This window comes from Stegostoma tigrinum, chromosome 1 (assembly GCF_030684315.1).
Source record: "Stegostoma tigrinum isolate sSteTig4 chromosome 1, sSteTig4.hap1, whole genome shotgun sequence".
Lineage (NCBI taxonomy): Eukaryota > Metazoa > Chordata > Chondrichthyes > Orectolobiformes > Stegostomatidae > Stegostoma > Stegostoma tigrinum.
In genome coordinates this window covers 87,181,142-87,195,354 of record NC_081354.1, presented here as the reverse complement: position 1 = coordinate 87,195,354, position 14,213 = coordinate 87,181,142, and the positions used below count along the sequence as shown (strand labels likewise).

General features: G+C 39.8%; 1 protein-coding gene across 2 annotated transcripts in view; it reads left to right on the top strand.

The window, feature by feature from the left end:
* The window catches only part of adgra3 (adhesion G protein-coupled receptor A3), a 158,343-nt gene that overhangs the window by 31,315 nt on the left and 112,815 nt on the right, over positions 1 to 14,213 (top strand). For both annotated transcript variants that reach the window (XM_048544047.2, XM_048544038.2), the window contains exon 3: positions 13,190 to 13,261. In XM_048544047.2, coding sequence (XP_048400004.1) covers positions 13,190 to 13,261 — 72 coding nt within the window. The remainder of the gene's footprint in view (positions 1 to 13,189; positions 13,262 to 14,213) is intronic.

Below are 14,213 nucleotides of genomic sequence, written 5' to 3'. Positions count from 1 at the left end.
ATTATGTTCCTGTGTCTTATTGTATTATTCTGTGACAGAGTCAGTCATGGGAAAGGTTATTTGAACGAGCAGGAAGTTAGCAAGATTAGCCCCAGTATGTGCATTGGGCAGGAAACTCGAGTGAGAATAGGAGTAATTAAAAAGTACACTAAGTACTTTTGAGATGACTTAAGAAAGAATCAAGTGTGGAATGGCTGTAAACAGTATGATGATCGAAAAGTGTTGAACGATTAGGTTAGGAAATTGAAAGGTCTAGCTACCTGGAGTGGGGTGAAGGATATTTTAAGTATCACAAAAGGATAGCCGATCAGAGTCAGACTTGAATTTATGGCATAAACACTTCAGTCCATAGTAGAATTTAAATCCAAGTTCATGAACTATAGAAAAGATTGGTTGTGGCAAAGTGCAATATTTATAGACCGAAAGAAAGTCTTACAGTTTTGATGCAATGATGAAAATAACAACATTGGAATAATGTTCAAGAGCATGTGCAACTCCCCAGGTGTTGAAGTAGTCCATGTCTGCATGCAGAAGACCTGGACAGTATTCTTTCTTGGACTGGTAAATAGCAAGTAACGTTCATGTCATGTCGTGCCAGGCCAGTAAGAGACAATGTAACCATTGTTGCAGAAATCCAGACTGTGAACATGTTTGGGGGTTATTGTTGACCAGAAACTGAGTTGGACCAACCATATAAATATTGTGGCTACAAGAACAGATTACAGGCTGGGAATTCTGTGGCAAGTAAACTTAACTCCTGACTCCCAAAACATGTCCACCATTTACAAGGCACAAACCAGGAGTGCGATCAAATAAGCACCATTTGCTGAGATGTGTGGTGTTCCAGCAGCATTCAAGATGCTTTATGCCATCACCCAGGCCAAGGTAGGTTACTTGATTGGCACCACATTTCACTTTGTGCATTCGCTCCTTTCACCAAAGTGCCTAGTAGCAGCAATATATAAGATCCACTGTAGCATCTCATCAAAGCTCCTTTGACCTTACTTCCAAACCCGCAATCTCTGCCACAGGAGATATGTGAAAACCACTGCCTCCAAATTACCCTCCAAGTCACACCATTCAGACTTGGAACTCTATTTCTGTTCCTGCACTCAATAAACTTCAGTCATTCAAAAACGTGGTTCATTTACCACCTTCTCAAGGGAAATTTGAGATGGACAACAAATGCTGACCACCCTAGAAATCTCATACATTTATTTAAAAAAAATATCCTGCACACGATGGTATTGATGCCAAGAGAAGTCCAGGAATTTGAAATCAAGTTCGAGAGAATCATATCAGGCCTTTTTTATACAGTTTGCTGGAGTTCATTTGCTAAGTAGGAGATTAGAGTTTGAACTGAATGAGACTGGTTGAACGAATAGTTAACTTGAAGCTTATTTAAAAATGTGTTCACTTTTGATATGGTAAAAGAGATGATTTAGGAGGCAAAAGCAGTAGCTGCCAACAAATAGAGGCAAAGAGTTATCTAAGTGCCTTATCTACCCACGCGCCACCTTGGGTCAGAACACGGCCTGAAGAAAATCTTGTTACCTCTATATTAGCAATTTGTTTCTTTCTTCTCCATTGTACATTTAGTTTATAACTTTTTCCTGAGTATGATGTCCCATTCCTTTCTGTACTATGTATTTGTATCTCTTGTGGTATATATGTAATAATTTATCTTTGGATATTATCAGTTAGCCATTTTGGTTTTACTAACGTGTATCCCCTTGTGACTCTAGTAATATATTCGCCTTATTTCTAAACAGTGGTTCCCACTGCATCCCAAAACCAGCCCAGCTCATCCCTTCTCCCTACTGCATCCCAAAACCAGCCCAGCTTGTCCCTGTCTCTCTAACCTATTCTTCCTCTCACCTATCCCCTCCTCCCACTTCAAGCCGCACCTCCATTTCCTACCTACTAACCTCATCCCACCTCCTTGACCTGTCCGCCCACTCTGGACTGACCTACCCCCTCCCTACCTCCCCACCCATACTCTTCTCTCCATCTATTTTCTTTTCTCTCCATCTTTGGTCCACCTCCCCCTCTCTCCCTATTTATTTCAGAACCCTCTCCCCATCATCCTTTTCTGATGAAGGATCTAGGCCCGAAACGTCTGCTTTTGTGCTCCTGAGATGCTGCTGGGCCTGCTGTGTTCATCCAGCTTCACACCTTGTTATCTTGGGTTCTGTGATAACACTCACTGAATTGTTTACATTTTCAAGTATGGCTGGTGTTTAGAGAGCCATACATTTATAATTGACTGAAATTTCATAATTTAACAACATTGTTAGTTGTGTTTTGTGCAGCACAGTGTTATTTTTATTTGAAAAAGGAACACCATGATCTCATTGGGATGATAAAGTAATTGAAACGATGAACAACAAATGCGATAGTTTCCACGCAAATTGCATCAGATGAACTTGCATATTTGCATGAAGTAACCTTGACTGAGTTTTTGTGCTAATCTCTGAATTAATCTTTATTTGATAAAAACATGTTTCAAAGGCTCAGTTGATTTTATGAAGAGCAGGAAGGAATTGTTTGGCAAGCAACCATACAACTAACAAAAGATTGCACTTCGAAGACTAGATATCGAACATTCTCTATTTCTTTCATTTTCGCAAGCTTAAATCAAATGGCTATCTTTATTAACCCTCTCCCTCTCCATCACACCTTGATAAATTGGTTGAATTCTGCTGTTTAAACTTAGTTATGATCAGCTTTATTTTCTTCTCCACTTCTAATACTGGCCTGCCCAGGACTGTACACTGAAAATGATATTACAAATGTTGTATCTGATATCTTTGTAGCCTCAAATCCACATCCCTGCCTACCTCTGATAAACTTTTGTCCCATTCAGCTCCTTGAGTATGGACCTACTGTTACTGTGATTGCAATAGATTTAGTTTTTTATCAGGTAAACAAATGCAGCAACCACTTTATATGATGTCACAAACCGTAATGAGAATCATGAATTTCCTGTTTGCTAAGACTGACCTGTTGTTCTCAGTACCATGAAATATCACATGTTGACTTTTTCTATTGCTTTTTGGGCTAAGGGCAACACTTCTGAGATTGCATTTATTATTTATCTCTAATTGCTCGAAGGTTGAGGTGAACTGTGTAAGTACACCCAAAGATGGAATGCAGTTCAGAACATGTAAATTTTTGGAGAGAGGGTAGCAGTGATTGAAATTAAATCTTTTGGAAATGGTGACGGAAAACAGAAAGTAGTCCTTTTTTTTCAAGAAAGAATTGAGAGGGAAGCTGGAACTTCAGACCAATTTAGTTTCCTTAGTTTATTGGTCATCTCAAATCCCACACCATTGGTGAAATTGATCAATAATTGGAAAGGCTGGGACTAATCTGCTATTGCAAAAGATGAATTGTGCTGTACTAACTTCCTATAATATTTCAATTGTCGCAATATATCTGTGAAGGAAATTAATGGGAAAATATGGATTTCTGGAAGTCTTGGCTAGAGATCAGCTGGCCAAATATGGCATTAAAGGTACTAGAGTGACATAGAGAGATGGCAGAGTGAACCTAGCAGAGTTTTGAACTGATTGTCGTTCAGTGATTTGGCTCCTGTTGTAGTATTATTGGAAATAATAACAAGGGAAATCAAGGAAAAGAAAAAGATAAATTTAACTAGAGATAAAGGGTTGCAATAATGATAAGAAAAATCTCTAATTGAGAAGATTCCAATGCAAGTTATCAAAATTAGATAACCAAATTTGAAAGATAGTAGCTTATCAATCACTGCCAGCAATTAGAGAATCATAGATTCAGGGATTTCACTACAAGAAAGAAGGAGAATTTTGATTTTGTCTTCTATCTGATTAACAGAGTTTTATGTAAACTGTATCATGAGTAATTACTAGAGCAGAAACAAGGACATCATTTGAGAGGAAATTGTCTAAACAGCAGATTGCAAAAGGAAAGGTCAGGAGCTGCGAACCCGGGTTGATCATTTCAAATTAGCAGCAGCTAGATGTGAAATCCATGTGGAGTGCCTTTATCCTGTAATTCTTAAATACATGATCCATCCTTAAATCTACATTGCTGCCTTGGGAGTTGCTCAAGTTGACAACTGCATTTAAGCATTACATATGTTGCTTAGAAAAATAATGCCAATTTTTTTCACAAAGGTATAATCTTAAAAAGGGCCCTAAACCAGTGAAACAGCTTATGAGGAAGAGTGACTATAAAAGCGAGATCAAAACATATTTTAAGGATACTTTTTCAGGAGATGTGTTTGCTTGACTGGAGGAGAAATTTTATGAAGGGATTTAGGGTATGTGGAGCTTGGTCAGCTGAAAGTATGAGCATTGTGAGATTTGTAGGCTTGGAAAAATTCGCAGATAGCGAGACTTTATTCCACAGAGGTAACAAAGATGTGATACTAAATAAAAACTGAAAGGATTGCGTAAATCTAGACCAAAGAAAATGAAGTTGCTGGAAAAGCTCAGTTGGCCTGGCAGCATCTGTGAAGACAAATCAGTTAACATTTCAGGCTCGGTGACCCTTCTTCCGAACTGATGGTAGCTAGAAAAACGTCGGTTTATGTGCAGAAGGTGGTGTTGGGGGGAGGGGATAAGGACTAAGTGATATGTGGGGATAGAGCCCAAAGGGAGAGAAGACCCATTGCGCAAAGGATTTGATAATGATCTGGCTAGGAGGGTTAATAGCTGTTAATGGACACTGTTAGTGGTTAACAATAAGTAATGTGTAATGGCAGACTGTGATAACAAGGCCTAGTGTGTGGGGTAGGAGGCTAGGACATGGGAGGGTTCAGGCCCTAAAATGATTGAACTCGATATTGTGCCCAGAGGGTTGCAGGGTTCCTAAACAGAAAATGAGATGTTGTTCTTGCACCTTGTGCTGAGCTTTGCTGGAACACTATAGTGAACCTGAGACACGGATGTTGCCCAGGGAGCAGGCTTGGCCAAGCGGAGGAGGATGACGGTGGGTGTGGATAGTACAGGCCTTTCCTCCAGGAAGAAGCAGAGAGCCCTGAGACCATCCTGATGCTGCCCTCTACATTGGGGAAATGAAGCGTAGACTGGGTGACCGCTTCGGGGAACATCAACGTTCTCCTGCTCGCAAAGAAGACCCTGAGCTGCCAGTTTGACACAGCACCCTGTTCCCTGGACAACATCTCTGTCTCAGGCTTGATGCAGTGTTCCAGAGAAACTCAATGCAAGCTGGAAGAATAATACCTCATTTTCTGCTTGGGAACCCTGCAATCCTCTGGACTCAGTATCGAGTTCAATAATTTTAGGGTTTAAACTCTCCCATGTCCCAGCCCCGTACCCTGCACACCAGGCCTTGTTATCACAAAGGCTGCCATTACGCACTACCTGTTAGCCACTAACAGTCCCCATTAACATCTATTCACCCTCCTAGCCAGATCGTTATCAACTCCTGTGTCTATCCAACTGCAATTCTGTCTCTCCCCCGTCCTAGCTTCTGCATATAAACTGACACTTTCCTAGATAACATTGGTTCTGAGGAAGGGTCACTGGACCCAAAACATTATCTCTGATGTTTTTTTCTTCACAGATGCTGCTGACTGTTCCAGGAATTTCTGCTTTTGTAACTAAGATCTGAGTTTAAAACAGGAGGTATTGAGAGCTTGGGAGCTGAAGCAGAAATTGATTGTAGGCAGGGGTGATGCACAAGCAAGATGATATGGAATAAGCTTGCTATGCGCTCCCTTCCTTCAACCCACCAGTTTTTGGAGAGTCTTCTACGGTTCAATCATAATCCCTTGAACCCTTCGTAAATCACTCCTTCTCCAGCTATTAACCATCAGCATTCCTGACTAGAGATAATGGGAACTGCAGATGCTGGAGATTCCAAGATAATAAAATGTGAGGCTGGATGAACACAGCAGGCCAAGCAGCATCTCGGGAGCACAAAAGCTGACGTTTCGGGCCTAGACCCTTCATCAGAGAGGGGGATGGGAGGAGGGAACTGGAATAAATAGGGAGAGAGGGGGAGGCGGACCGAAGATGGAGAGAAAAGAAGATAGGTAGGGAGGGGATAGGTCAGTCCAGGGAAGACGGACAGGTCAAGGAGGTGGGATGAGGCTAGTAGGTAGATGGGGGTGCGGCTTGGGGTGGGAGGAAGAGATGGGTGAGAGGAAGGACCGGTTAGGGAGGCAGAGACAGGTTGGACTGGTTTTGGGATGCAGTGGGTGGAGGGGAAGAGCTGGGCTGGTTGTGTGGTGCAGTCGGGGGAGGGGACGAACTGGGCTGGTTTAGGGATGCAGTTGGGGAAGGGGAGATTTTGAAACTGGTGAAGTCCACATTGATACCATTAGGGTGCAGGGTTCCCAGGCGGAATATGAGTTGCTGTTCCTGCAACCTTCGGGTGGCATCATTGTGGCACTGCAGGAGGCCCATGATGGACATGTCATCTAAAGAATGGGAGGGGGAGTGGAAATGGTTTGCGGCTGGGAGATGCAGTAGTTTGTTGCGAACTGAGCGGAGGTGTTCTGCAAAGCGGTCTCCAAGCCTCCGCTTGGTTTCCCCAATGTAGGGGAAGCCACACCGGGTACAGTGGATGCAGTATACCACATTGGCAGATGTGCAGGTGAACCTCTGCTTAATGTGGAATGTCATCTTGGGGCCTGGGATAGGGGTGAGGGGGGAGGTGTGGGGGCAAGTGTAGCATTTCCTGGGGTTGCAGGGGAAGGTGCCGGGTGTGGTGGGTTTGGACGGCAGTGTGGAGCGAACAAGGGAGTCACGGAGAGAGTGGTCTCTCCGGAAAGCCGACAGGGGTGGGGATGGAAAAATGTCTTGGGTGGTGGGGTCGGATTGTAGATGGCGGAAGTGTCGGAGGATGATGCGTTGTATCCGGAGGTTGGTGGGGTGGTGTGTGAGAACGAGGGGGGATCCTCTTTGGGCGGTTGTGGCGGGGGCGGGGTGTGAGGGACGTGTTGCGGGAAATACGGAGACCAAAGTAGGAATTTACAAATTGCCACATTGACTACCTACAAATTTGTGCTTTTTGAACAAAATACAATGCTTGCAATTACAAATCTGCAAATGAAATTCACCTCATAGATTTCTAGTGTGCATGTGCATGTGTGCACCATTTTTGTGAGGCAGACTAATCTTAATCGTATCAGAGATTATGGGAACTGCAGATGCTGGAGTGTGCGGAGTCCAGAAGCAAAAATTATGTTGAGAATGCTGACAGCACTTAGTTTTTGTGAGGATTCTCGTTATTTTCAGATTTCCAGACTTTAATAGTACTTAATTGCCAGAGTGCTGGTAGGTGTAATTGCACAGTTGTAAATTTGGAAATAAAAAATCACCATGCAGGAGAACGCAATAAGATTCCTCTATCTTGGCAGAGGTATTGTCTGCTTTCATTTGCTACTGTCTTCCAGTGAGGTCACCAACGTGTCAACATTAAAGAAAATCCCAGTTTTAATTGATGCAGAGCAGAGCCAAACTCCTCATCTTGAAAAAGAGATGATGTAATAAAACCAATTATGTCCACTTCCTGATATTTGTGTTTGTGTCTTTTGGAGAAATTTATGAATGCAGTTCAGTAACTTGTGTTACTTTAACAACCTACCCTGAAAAGCAGGAATGCCATCTTGAGCAACAGTGTTTAGTAGCAGTAGTTCCTACATGATGACATTTTATTTCCACTTTTGCAGCTTTGTTTGACAATTGCATCTAACTTGCACTGTGGCAAATAAGTACTACTAAAGTCTGGAAATCTAGTAATAACATGAGAATCCGCACAAAAACACCTATCTGTGCTGTCAGCAATTTCAATATATGTCTTGCTCCTGGACTCGGTACAGCTCAACTAATGCACAATAGGGAACCTTTAGCAATAGTACTAGCAAAGACTATTGCTGCCATTTTTGCCATGGATCAAGTGAGTTCTTTCACTCTAAATTATAAATTTAAATAATTAGTAGATAGCCGCGAGACTGATCTTCAAAAATCAAGTTCGTACTGAGTTATTGCAGGACAGTAGTTACTCTGTAATTAGAGATTTCCTGAACTTGGGTCAAATGATGGTAGTAATGCTGGTCTATATTTAACTTGTTTTGACTGATTCCTCCTTGTGGTAAGCATAGAGTGGCGCTTTCAACTTTGGGCCATAAAACTTGTATGTTGTCAGTGTTTGTACTTATGCTGTTCTTGTCTTTATCTCCTGGAGCTCCTTCCTAAATCCTCTCCACTTTGTTTTCTTCCTGTGTACCTTTCAAATCATGCTAAGGATTCATCACGTTTTGCCTCTTCAATTTGTTCTTTAGTCATCTCTGGATTCATTTACATCCATCCAGTTTGGACATATGATGGAAGAGCAAACTTTGATAACTAAAGCAGAAACTTGTGCATTTTTAAAGAATGCTCCATTAGGCTAAGTATAAATCAGATCTCTTTGTACAAAGTTACAATGAGTAACACAGTTCAGAAGAGTGTTCTCATTTTGATGGATGTGGAAAAGCTTTCGATAATAACTGCTGGAGGCTGAATTGTTACAGACTTTAAACTACATTATCAAAGTGTCTGTACTATATTGGTCAAATAAAACTTGCTAAGGTAATAATTTCACTTTTTTTTAAACCAACAATTTTGAATATAAACGTTCACATTTAGATGAGAATTGTTTGTTTCACCTGAATCAAATGATCTGTTGGAAATCATGAGATTTCTGCACCATGGCTGCCCCTGGCTGCGAGCCATGGAGCTGAGCATGTATCAGTTACCGTTTTGGCTCTGGTTTGCTAACCCCAGTTCTTAAATATAACATTAGGAACCAGCTCTGACTTGAGTCATGCCAGCAGTTATTCTGGAAAGCTTTGGAGAGCTAATATACCAATTGTCTTTATAACTGGTCAACCAAAGCATTCATTGCGAGGAAGATACATTCTCTAACTTTTTTCACCATTTAAAATATTTACAGCTTGTATAGTTTTGAGGTACCTCCCCTTCCTTTTTCACAGGATCAGGCATTCTGTGAATTTCAAGTATGCACCCTATCATATTGAAATTCTTTTCAGACGGAGAAACATTTTGATTCTTTCGTTCGTTCTTCCATTCTTCCCCTTTGCCTCCCCCAACCCCCACCAAGTAGTTGGTAATATCAATTTCAAGGAATCACATTTCTTTCCAGCCATGCTATACTCCCTGGCTTCCTCTTCGTCTTGGGAATACTGTACCATATTTAGTATAAGGAATTGATATTCTGTTTACCCATTCAATTTTTTTATTCTCATTTCTCTTTTGCTAATGGAGTAGATCACAGAGAATGTGTGCTTTCTTCATGTTTGCATATATCTGTCTGTGCCTGCTATCCATGCGTATGTATGTTTTCTCTAATCGTAACTGAAATTGGTTAGTTCTTTTCAATCATAACTGGCGTCAATTTGCAGTTATACAACTGATATTTCTTATTGCACGTAACAGAATTGGGAGTCTCTCAATGAATATTAATACAAAAGTGCCTGTATTTGAACAATGTAAAAAATACTTTAAGAAAGACATTGAAAGGGAGACATGTTATTGCAGTCTTTCAGGTTAGCCACTTAAAACACGGTGTTGCTACTTCACAAAGGCTGGCAACGATCTTCAGAGTAAAACTAAGTTGAGATAGCCTGTAGTGTCACAAAACAAATTCTTGTCCTCAAGTTTTTAAGAATGTTCCTTAAGGATGCATGGAAAACAAAAGAAAGTTCACTGTTTAGCTTTAGATGGACAAATGAAAAGCATGAATTTGTTGTTGCATTAGTTGCAGATAACAGCTAAAATAGACATGAAGTTATACAATTACCGTTGATCGTCAGGACTTCCCAAAGTGCTTCACATCTAATTCTGAACTTCTTTAGGCATATGCAAACCTGTAATAAAATTTATTTTTGCTGAATGAAAATGGTTGTTTCAAGTACCTGTTGTACGTGGTTGGTTAATTGGCCTTTATCGGTGTTGTGCATAATCTAGAATTCTGTATAAAATGCCAACATATTACTGTATACAGGACTACAACTATTTTTCTCTAGGTTTCAAATGGGAATTTGTCTCTTTCCTGATGATGAAGTTGATATACTGAAGGAAAGCTCATAATTTTGGAATAGAGGTTTGGGCAGCTTGTTCATTAGTGCAGCAGACTAAAACCTTAGGTGCATTAGGTGTATTACCTTCCCATTCTTCCCAGAGCCTCCACAGGACTTAATGATTTAGTCACAAACTTTGAGTTTTTATTTCTTTATTGATTTTCAGCTTTATGAAGTTATTTGGAATGCTTTTACAGCATTAAATATGCTGAACTATTGTTATTTTGTAGACTAATTATATGCCGTCAATTGTCATTTTCAAATATATTGTTTTTTTATGAAATGGAAATAGAAGTAACTGTTTTTTCTAAATATTCCATTTTCAAAGTTGGGGGAGTAGCAATGTTATTGGGTCGAAATTTCAAATCCCAAGGGTAGGGATAGGCTTGTGGATACCAGTAACAAAGTGAGTATGTCACAGATTCCTGGTTTTGGTAGAAACAGTTCGAGGTGAGATCAAGTAGCCTTTTGGAAAATGGTGGTCATTAAAATATTTTGAGGTGGCTGTATTTCTTCACTTTGATTTTAATCTCTGTTGCCTTATTTCATCATAGTATTATCAATGACTAATTTTCAGTTTTATATGTTGGATTTTAATTGAGTTGATATTTTTCCTATTATTTAAGTAACGAGTAGATCTTAGTTTGTTTCATACAATTCAACAGAATTAGCTTGTCCTCATTGAAATTAAAAGAGAAGGTTAGTTGGGTAAAGCATGAGTAATTGGAAAAGATTTCAATTGCTTGAATTTAGCAGCAGGCTTCAAGGAGCCAATACGAAGTTAAAATGTGGTTTAACAAAACATGTATAAATCCAAACAAGTCTGTGAGGAAGAAATGCAATTTTAGACTAAAGGAAATAAATAATAAAAACTTGTGGGAAAGGCCTTCAGACTAAATAAAGACAGCTGTAGGTTTCTGAGGCAGTAGAAAGGTATCAGAAATAGTGTGAGCTTATGAACGATGGTTGTAATCTTGTTGTGACTGGAAAGTAAGTATTAGTGTTGGCCTCGTCAATGAAGGTAGCTTGCCTTGGAGCCAAAATGATACCATTCGGGAAATAGTTCAAAACTAGGAAAATAGTGAATAGATGAACAAAATTGAGGCATCTTCAGCAGGGACTGTTGGTAGCATACTAAGCTTGTAGGGTAATAAGAAAAGACATGTATTTTAATGTTGTAAAGAAGTAAATTGGTGAAAAACCAATTGGAGAAAGAAGGAAACAAACATTTGATGGAAAAGAGCTGAGGATTAATCAGATATGTAAAAATAGAGAGGCAAGTTACATAACTTGATGTCACGCTTCATGACTTAATTTGCGTACGATCGGATTAATGTGTGCAAGTGTATTACTGGTGCATGGTTCTGCAGCCGGAGGGTTAGTGCAGTTATCCTCTCTATCAAATCCAGAAAAGTGAGTGCTCAAAATATATATTGTTTAGCACTGTCTTTTAAAAAAAATTGGATCAGTGAAACTTCAGTAAATAGAGGTAGTTATTTTGTGTTGAAAATTTAGTTTACTTATGCAGAAAAAACTGGCCCATAGTACATTGTTTAGGATCTTATAAGGATTTCTGTTTTAAAAATTAAACTCCTAATTTCTGAAAAGATGAATTAACATTTAAACTGTAGCTCCACCAAGTGGTGAATTCCAGAGTTCAGCTAAGTGTATATATGTTTTTGAAAAACTTGCAGTGCATAATTTTTTTAAAAAAACGTTTTATCTCTTTCCCCCTTAGCTGAAGCATCAGCCTACCAGATATCACTTCCTTCTCACCCAAAACATTAGTCGGTTGTAAAATATGCTTTCAATCAGCCACTTTTCCAACCCCTATCAGTAATCTCAGAATTGTTATAATACCAAATGAGATCCGTTGCCTTGTCATGTTTTGACAAACTTTGACAGCCACCCACCTTTTATATATAGTTGAACGTGGAGTTTCTTTTTTATCATCACCAATGAGATCCGATGCTTTGGCAACTCCATTGAGATTTTTTTCACTCTCCAATCAAGATACTTGTTTAAACTTCTGTCTGCCCTATTATTGAGATGCCTTCCTTCTTGCTCCTCATTCAGGCCTTTTTAACCCCCACTGAAGTGACACTTTTCATCAAAGTGGAACATATTTTACGCCCTGCAAAGAGCCATTTTTCCATGCTCCCAGTCCCTCCTCAGGCGCTGATTCCTCAGACTGAGGAACGTATTAGTTCCTTCTCCCACAGGATGCATTCAACTGTCATGGACACTGGACATGGACGTGGACTCTCAATGTTGTGCCTTTTGATATCCTGCCTGCTTCTAATCTGCATTCTTAACTCCTGTTCCCATCTTCCACATCTCCTTTGCCTATCCTATTCATCTTTCTGTTTTCTCCTTCTCACCTTTTTTCCTCCTCCACATTTCTGGGCTCTTCTTTTCTTGACCTCCCTCCACTTCATATTCTTTCCTAATCTCCATCAAATCTACATCCTCTTTCCTTTCATTTTTCTGATTTTCACAGACCCCTTTCCCATTGCAAAGGGTGGTTTTAAGACGTCCTAGGAGCTAGGCAAGGCTGCAGTGCTAATGGAAACAGAGCCAGCGCATGTTTGAATTTAGCAAGAAGTAACATGTTGGTCAGTGTTGGTACAGCTTCTGGGCATGATGGGCAACATTCAGGAAATCAGGTGAGCAAAAATATTGGAATGTTTTTTATGAAGATCAATCTAATTTAGTGTAGGTAACTTAAAAAATATACTGGTAATAGCTACTTGAAGATAGTGGATTGGTGTTGCAGTTTTATACAAACTCAGATAAAGCTGAAAATGGTTGTTGCCTGTTACAGATTGATGTTGGGACAATGTCACTACTTTCTGGAGGCCTGCAATTTATAGTGTTGCTGGTGATTTTACTGTTATAGAAATTGTTTCCATTTCAAATATCAGTACCAAGATGTGACTGAAAATATTCGTAATACAGAAATATGATAAATGTGACCAAGGAGTGCATTCGAATTGACAAGTTTATAAAATTTTATTTTTGATTGTAAAGGATGTGATGCTACATATAAAATCAGTGAGTATTCTGGCTCATACTTTTGTTTTTTTTTAACAGCATCTTGAGCAGTAATAAATTAGCAGAATTGAAGAACCTCTCGTTTATGGGACAGTTGTACCTGGAGAGATTGTAAGTACCAACTTTTTTATTTCTGAAGCAAGTAGATCTGTAATCAAGAGTGTATCGCCCTCAGGAGTTTCTCCTTGATGTGACTCTTCAGCCTACTACACTATCAGCTGAAAAGCCTGGAGGAAGTTCATTAATCTTGGAGTGAAACAAATTTAGATTAAAAAATTCAAAGATTTTTGAGTAAAGTGGCTTACCATGCAATTGGCACAGGCATTTTGTGTGGCAATGTATTTTAAAGTTTGTGGGAAATTTAAACTAAGCAAGACGGGTGCATGAATCCATTCAGGAAAAGTGCCTTACTTTTGATTGAAAGCATTAATTGTCACTATTGTAGTATTTGTAACTGTTGCTGGCAAATATGTAAAGAATGAAATGAGATGAGATGGTGGAATGTGACCCTAATAGTAGCTTGCATCCCTGCTGACTCCCATAGCGTTATCCTACAATCTACCACAACCTGACATGGGAGTTGCTTCACTCTTCAGTTCTCACTTCAATGGTTCATAAGTACTCTGTCTGGTTCACCATGCTCTGATTTCCGTGTATGGTTCTAGCAATCTGACCTTGCCCAAACATGAGCAGTATATAGCTAGCTAAGTCACTTTTGCACTTCTTGGTCCCAACGCTTGACAGACAACCAATATCAGCATGTACCTATCATCCACTAAAAAGTTCATTTGACCAACCATTGCGTGCTTGGGACAACAGCTCAGTCCACTTGTCATATTCCTCCACATTGCTCGAGTAGGTATAATTGCATGTGTTTACCATGTACCATTTCACCATGCTGACATTATCTGTCTGTTCCATTGTCATGTCCCTGATTTTTTGACATTACTGTGTCCAGTTACAAATAACTGTTTTGTTACTCTGAATTGCATTTTAACGGCTGCTTCTTTTGCTAATGTATGCTAGTTGTATTAGCTCCACCTAAACCTTCTCTCTAGAGAGA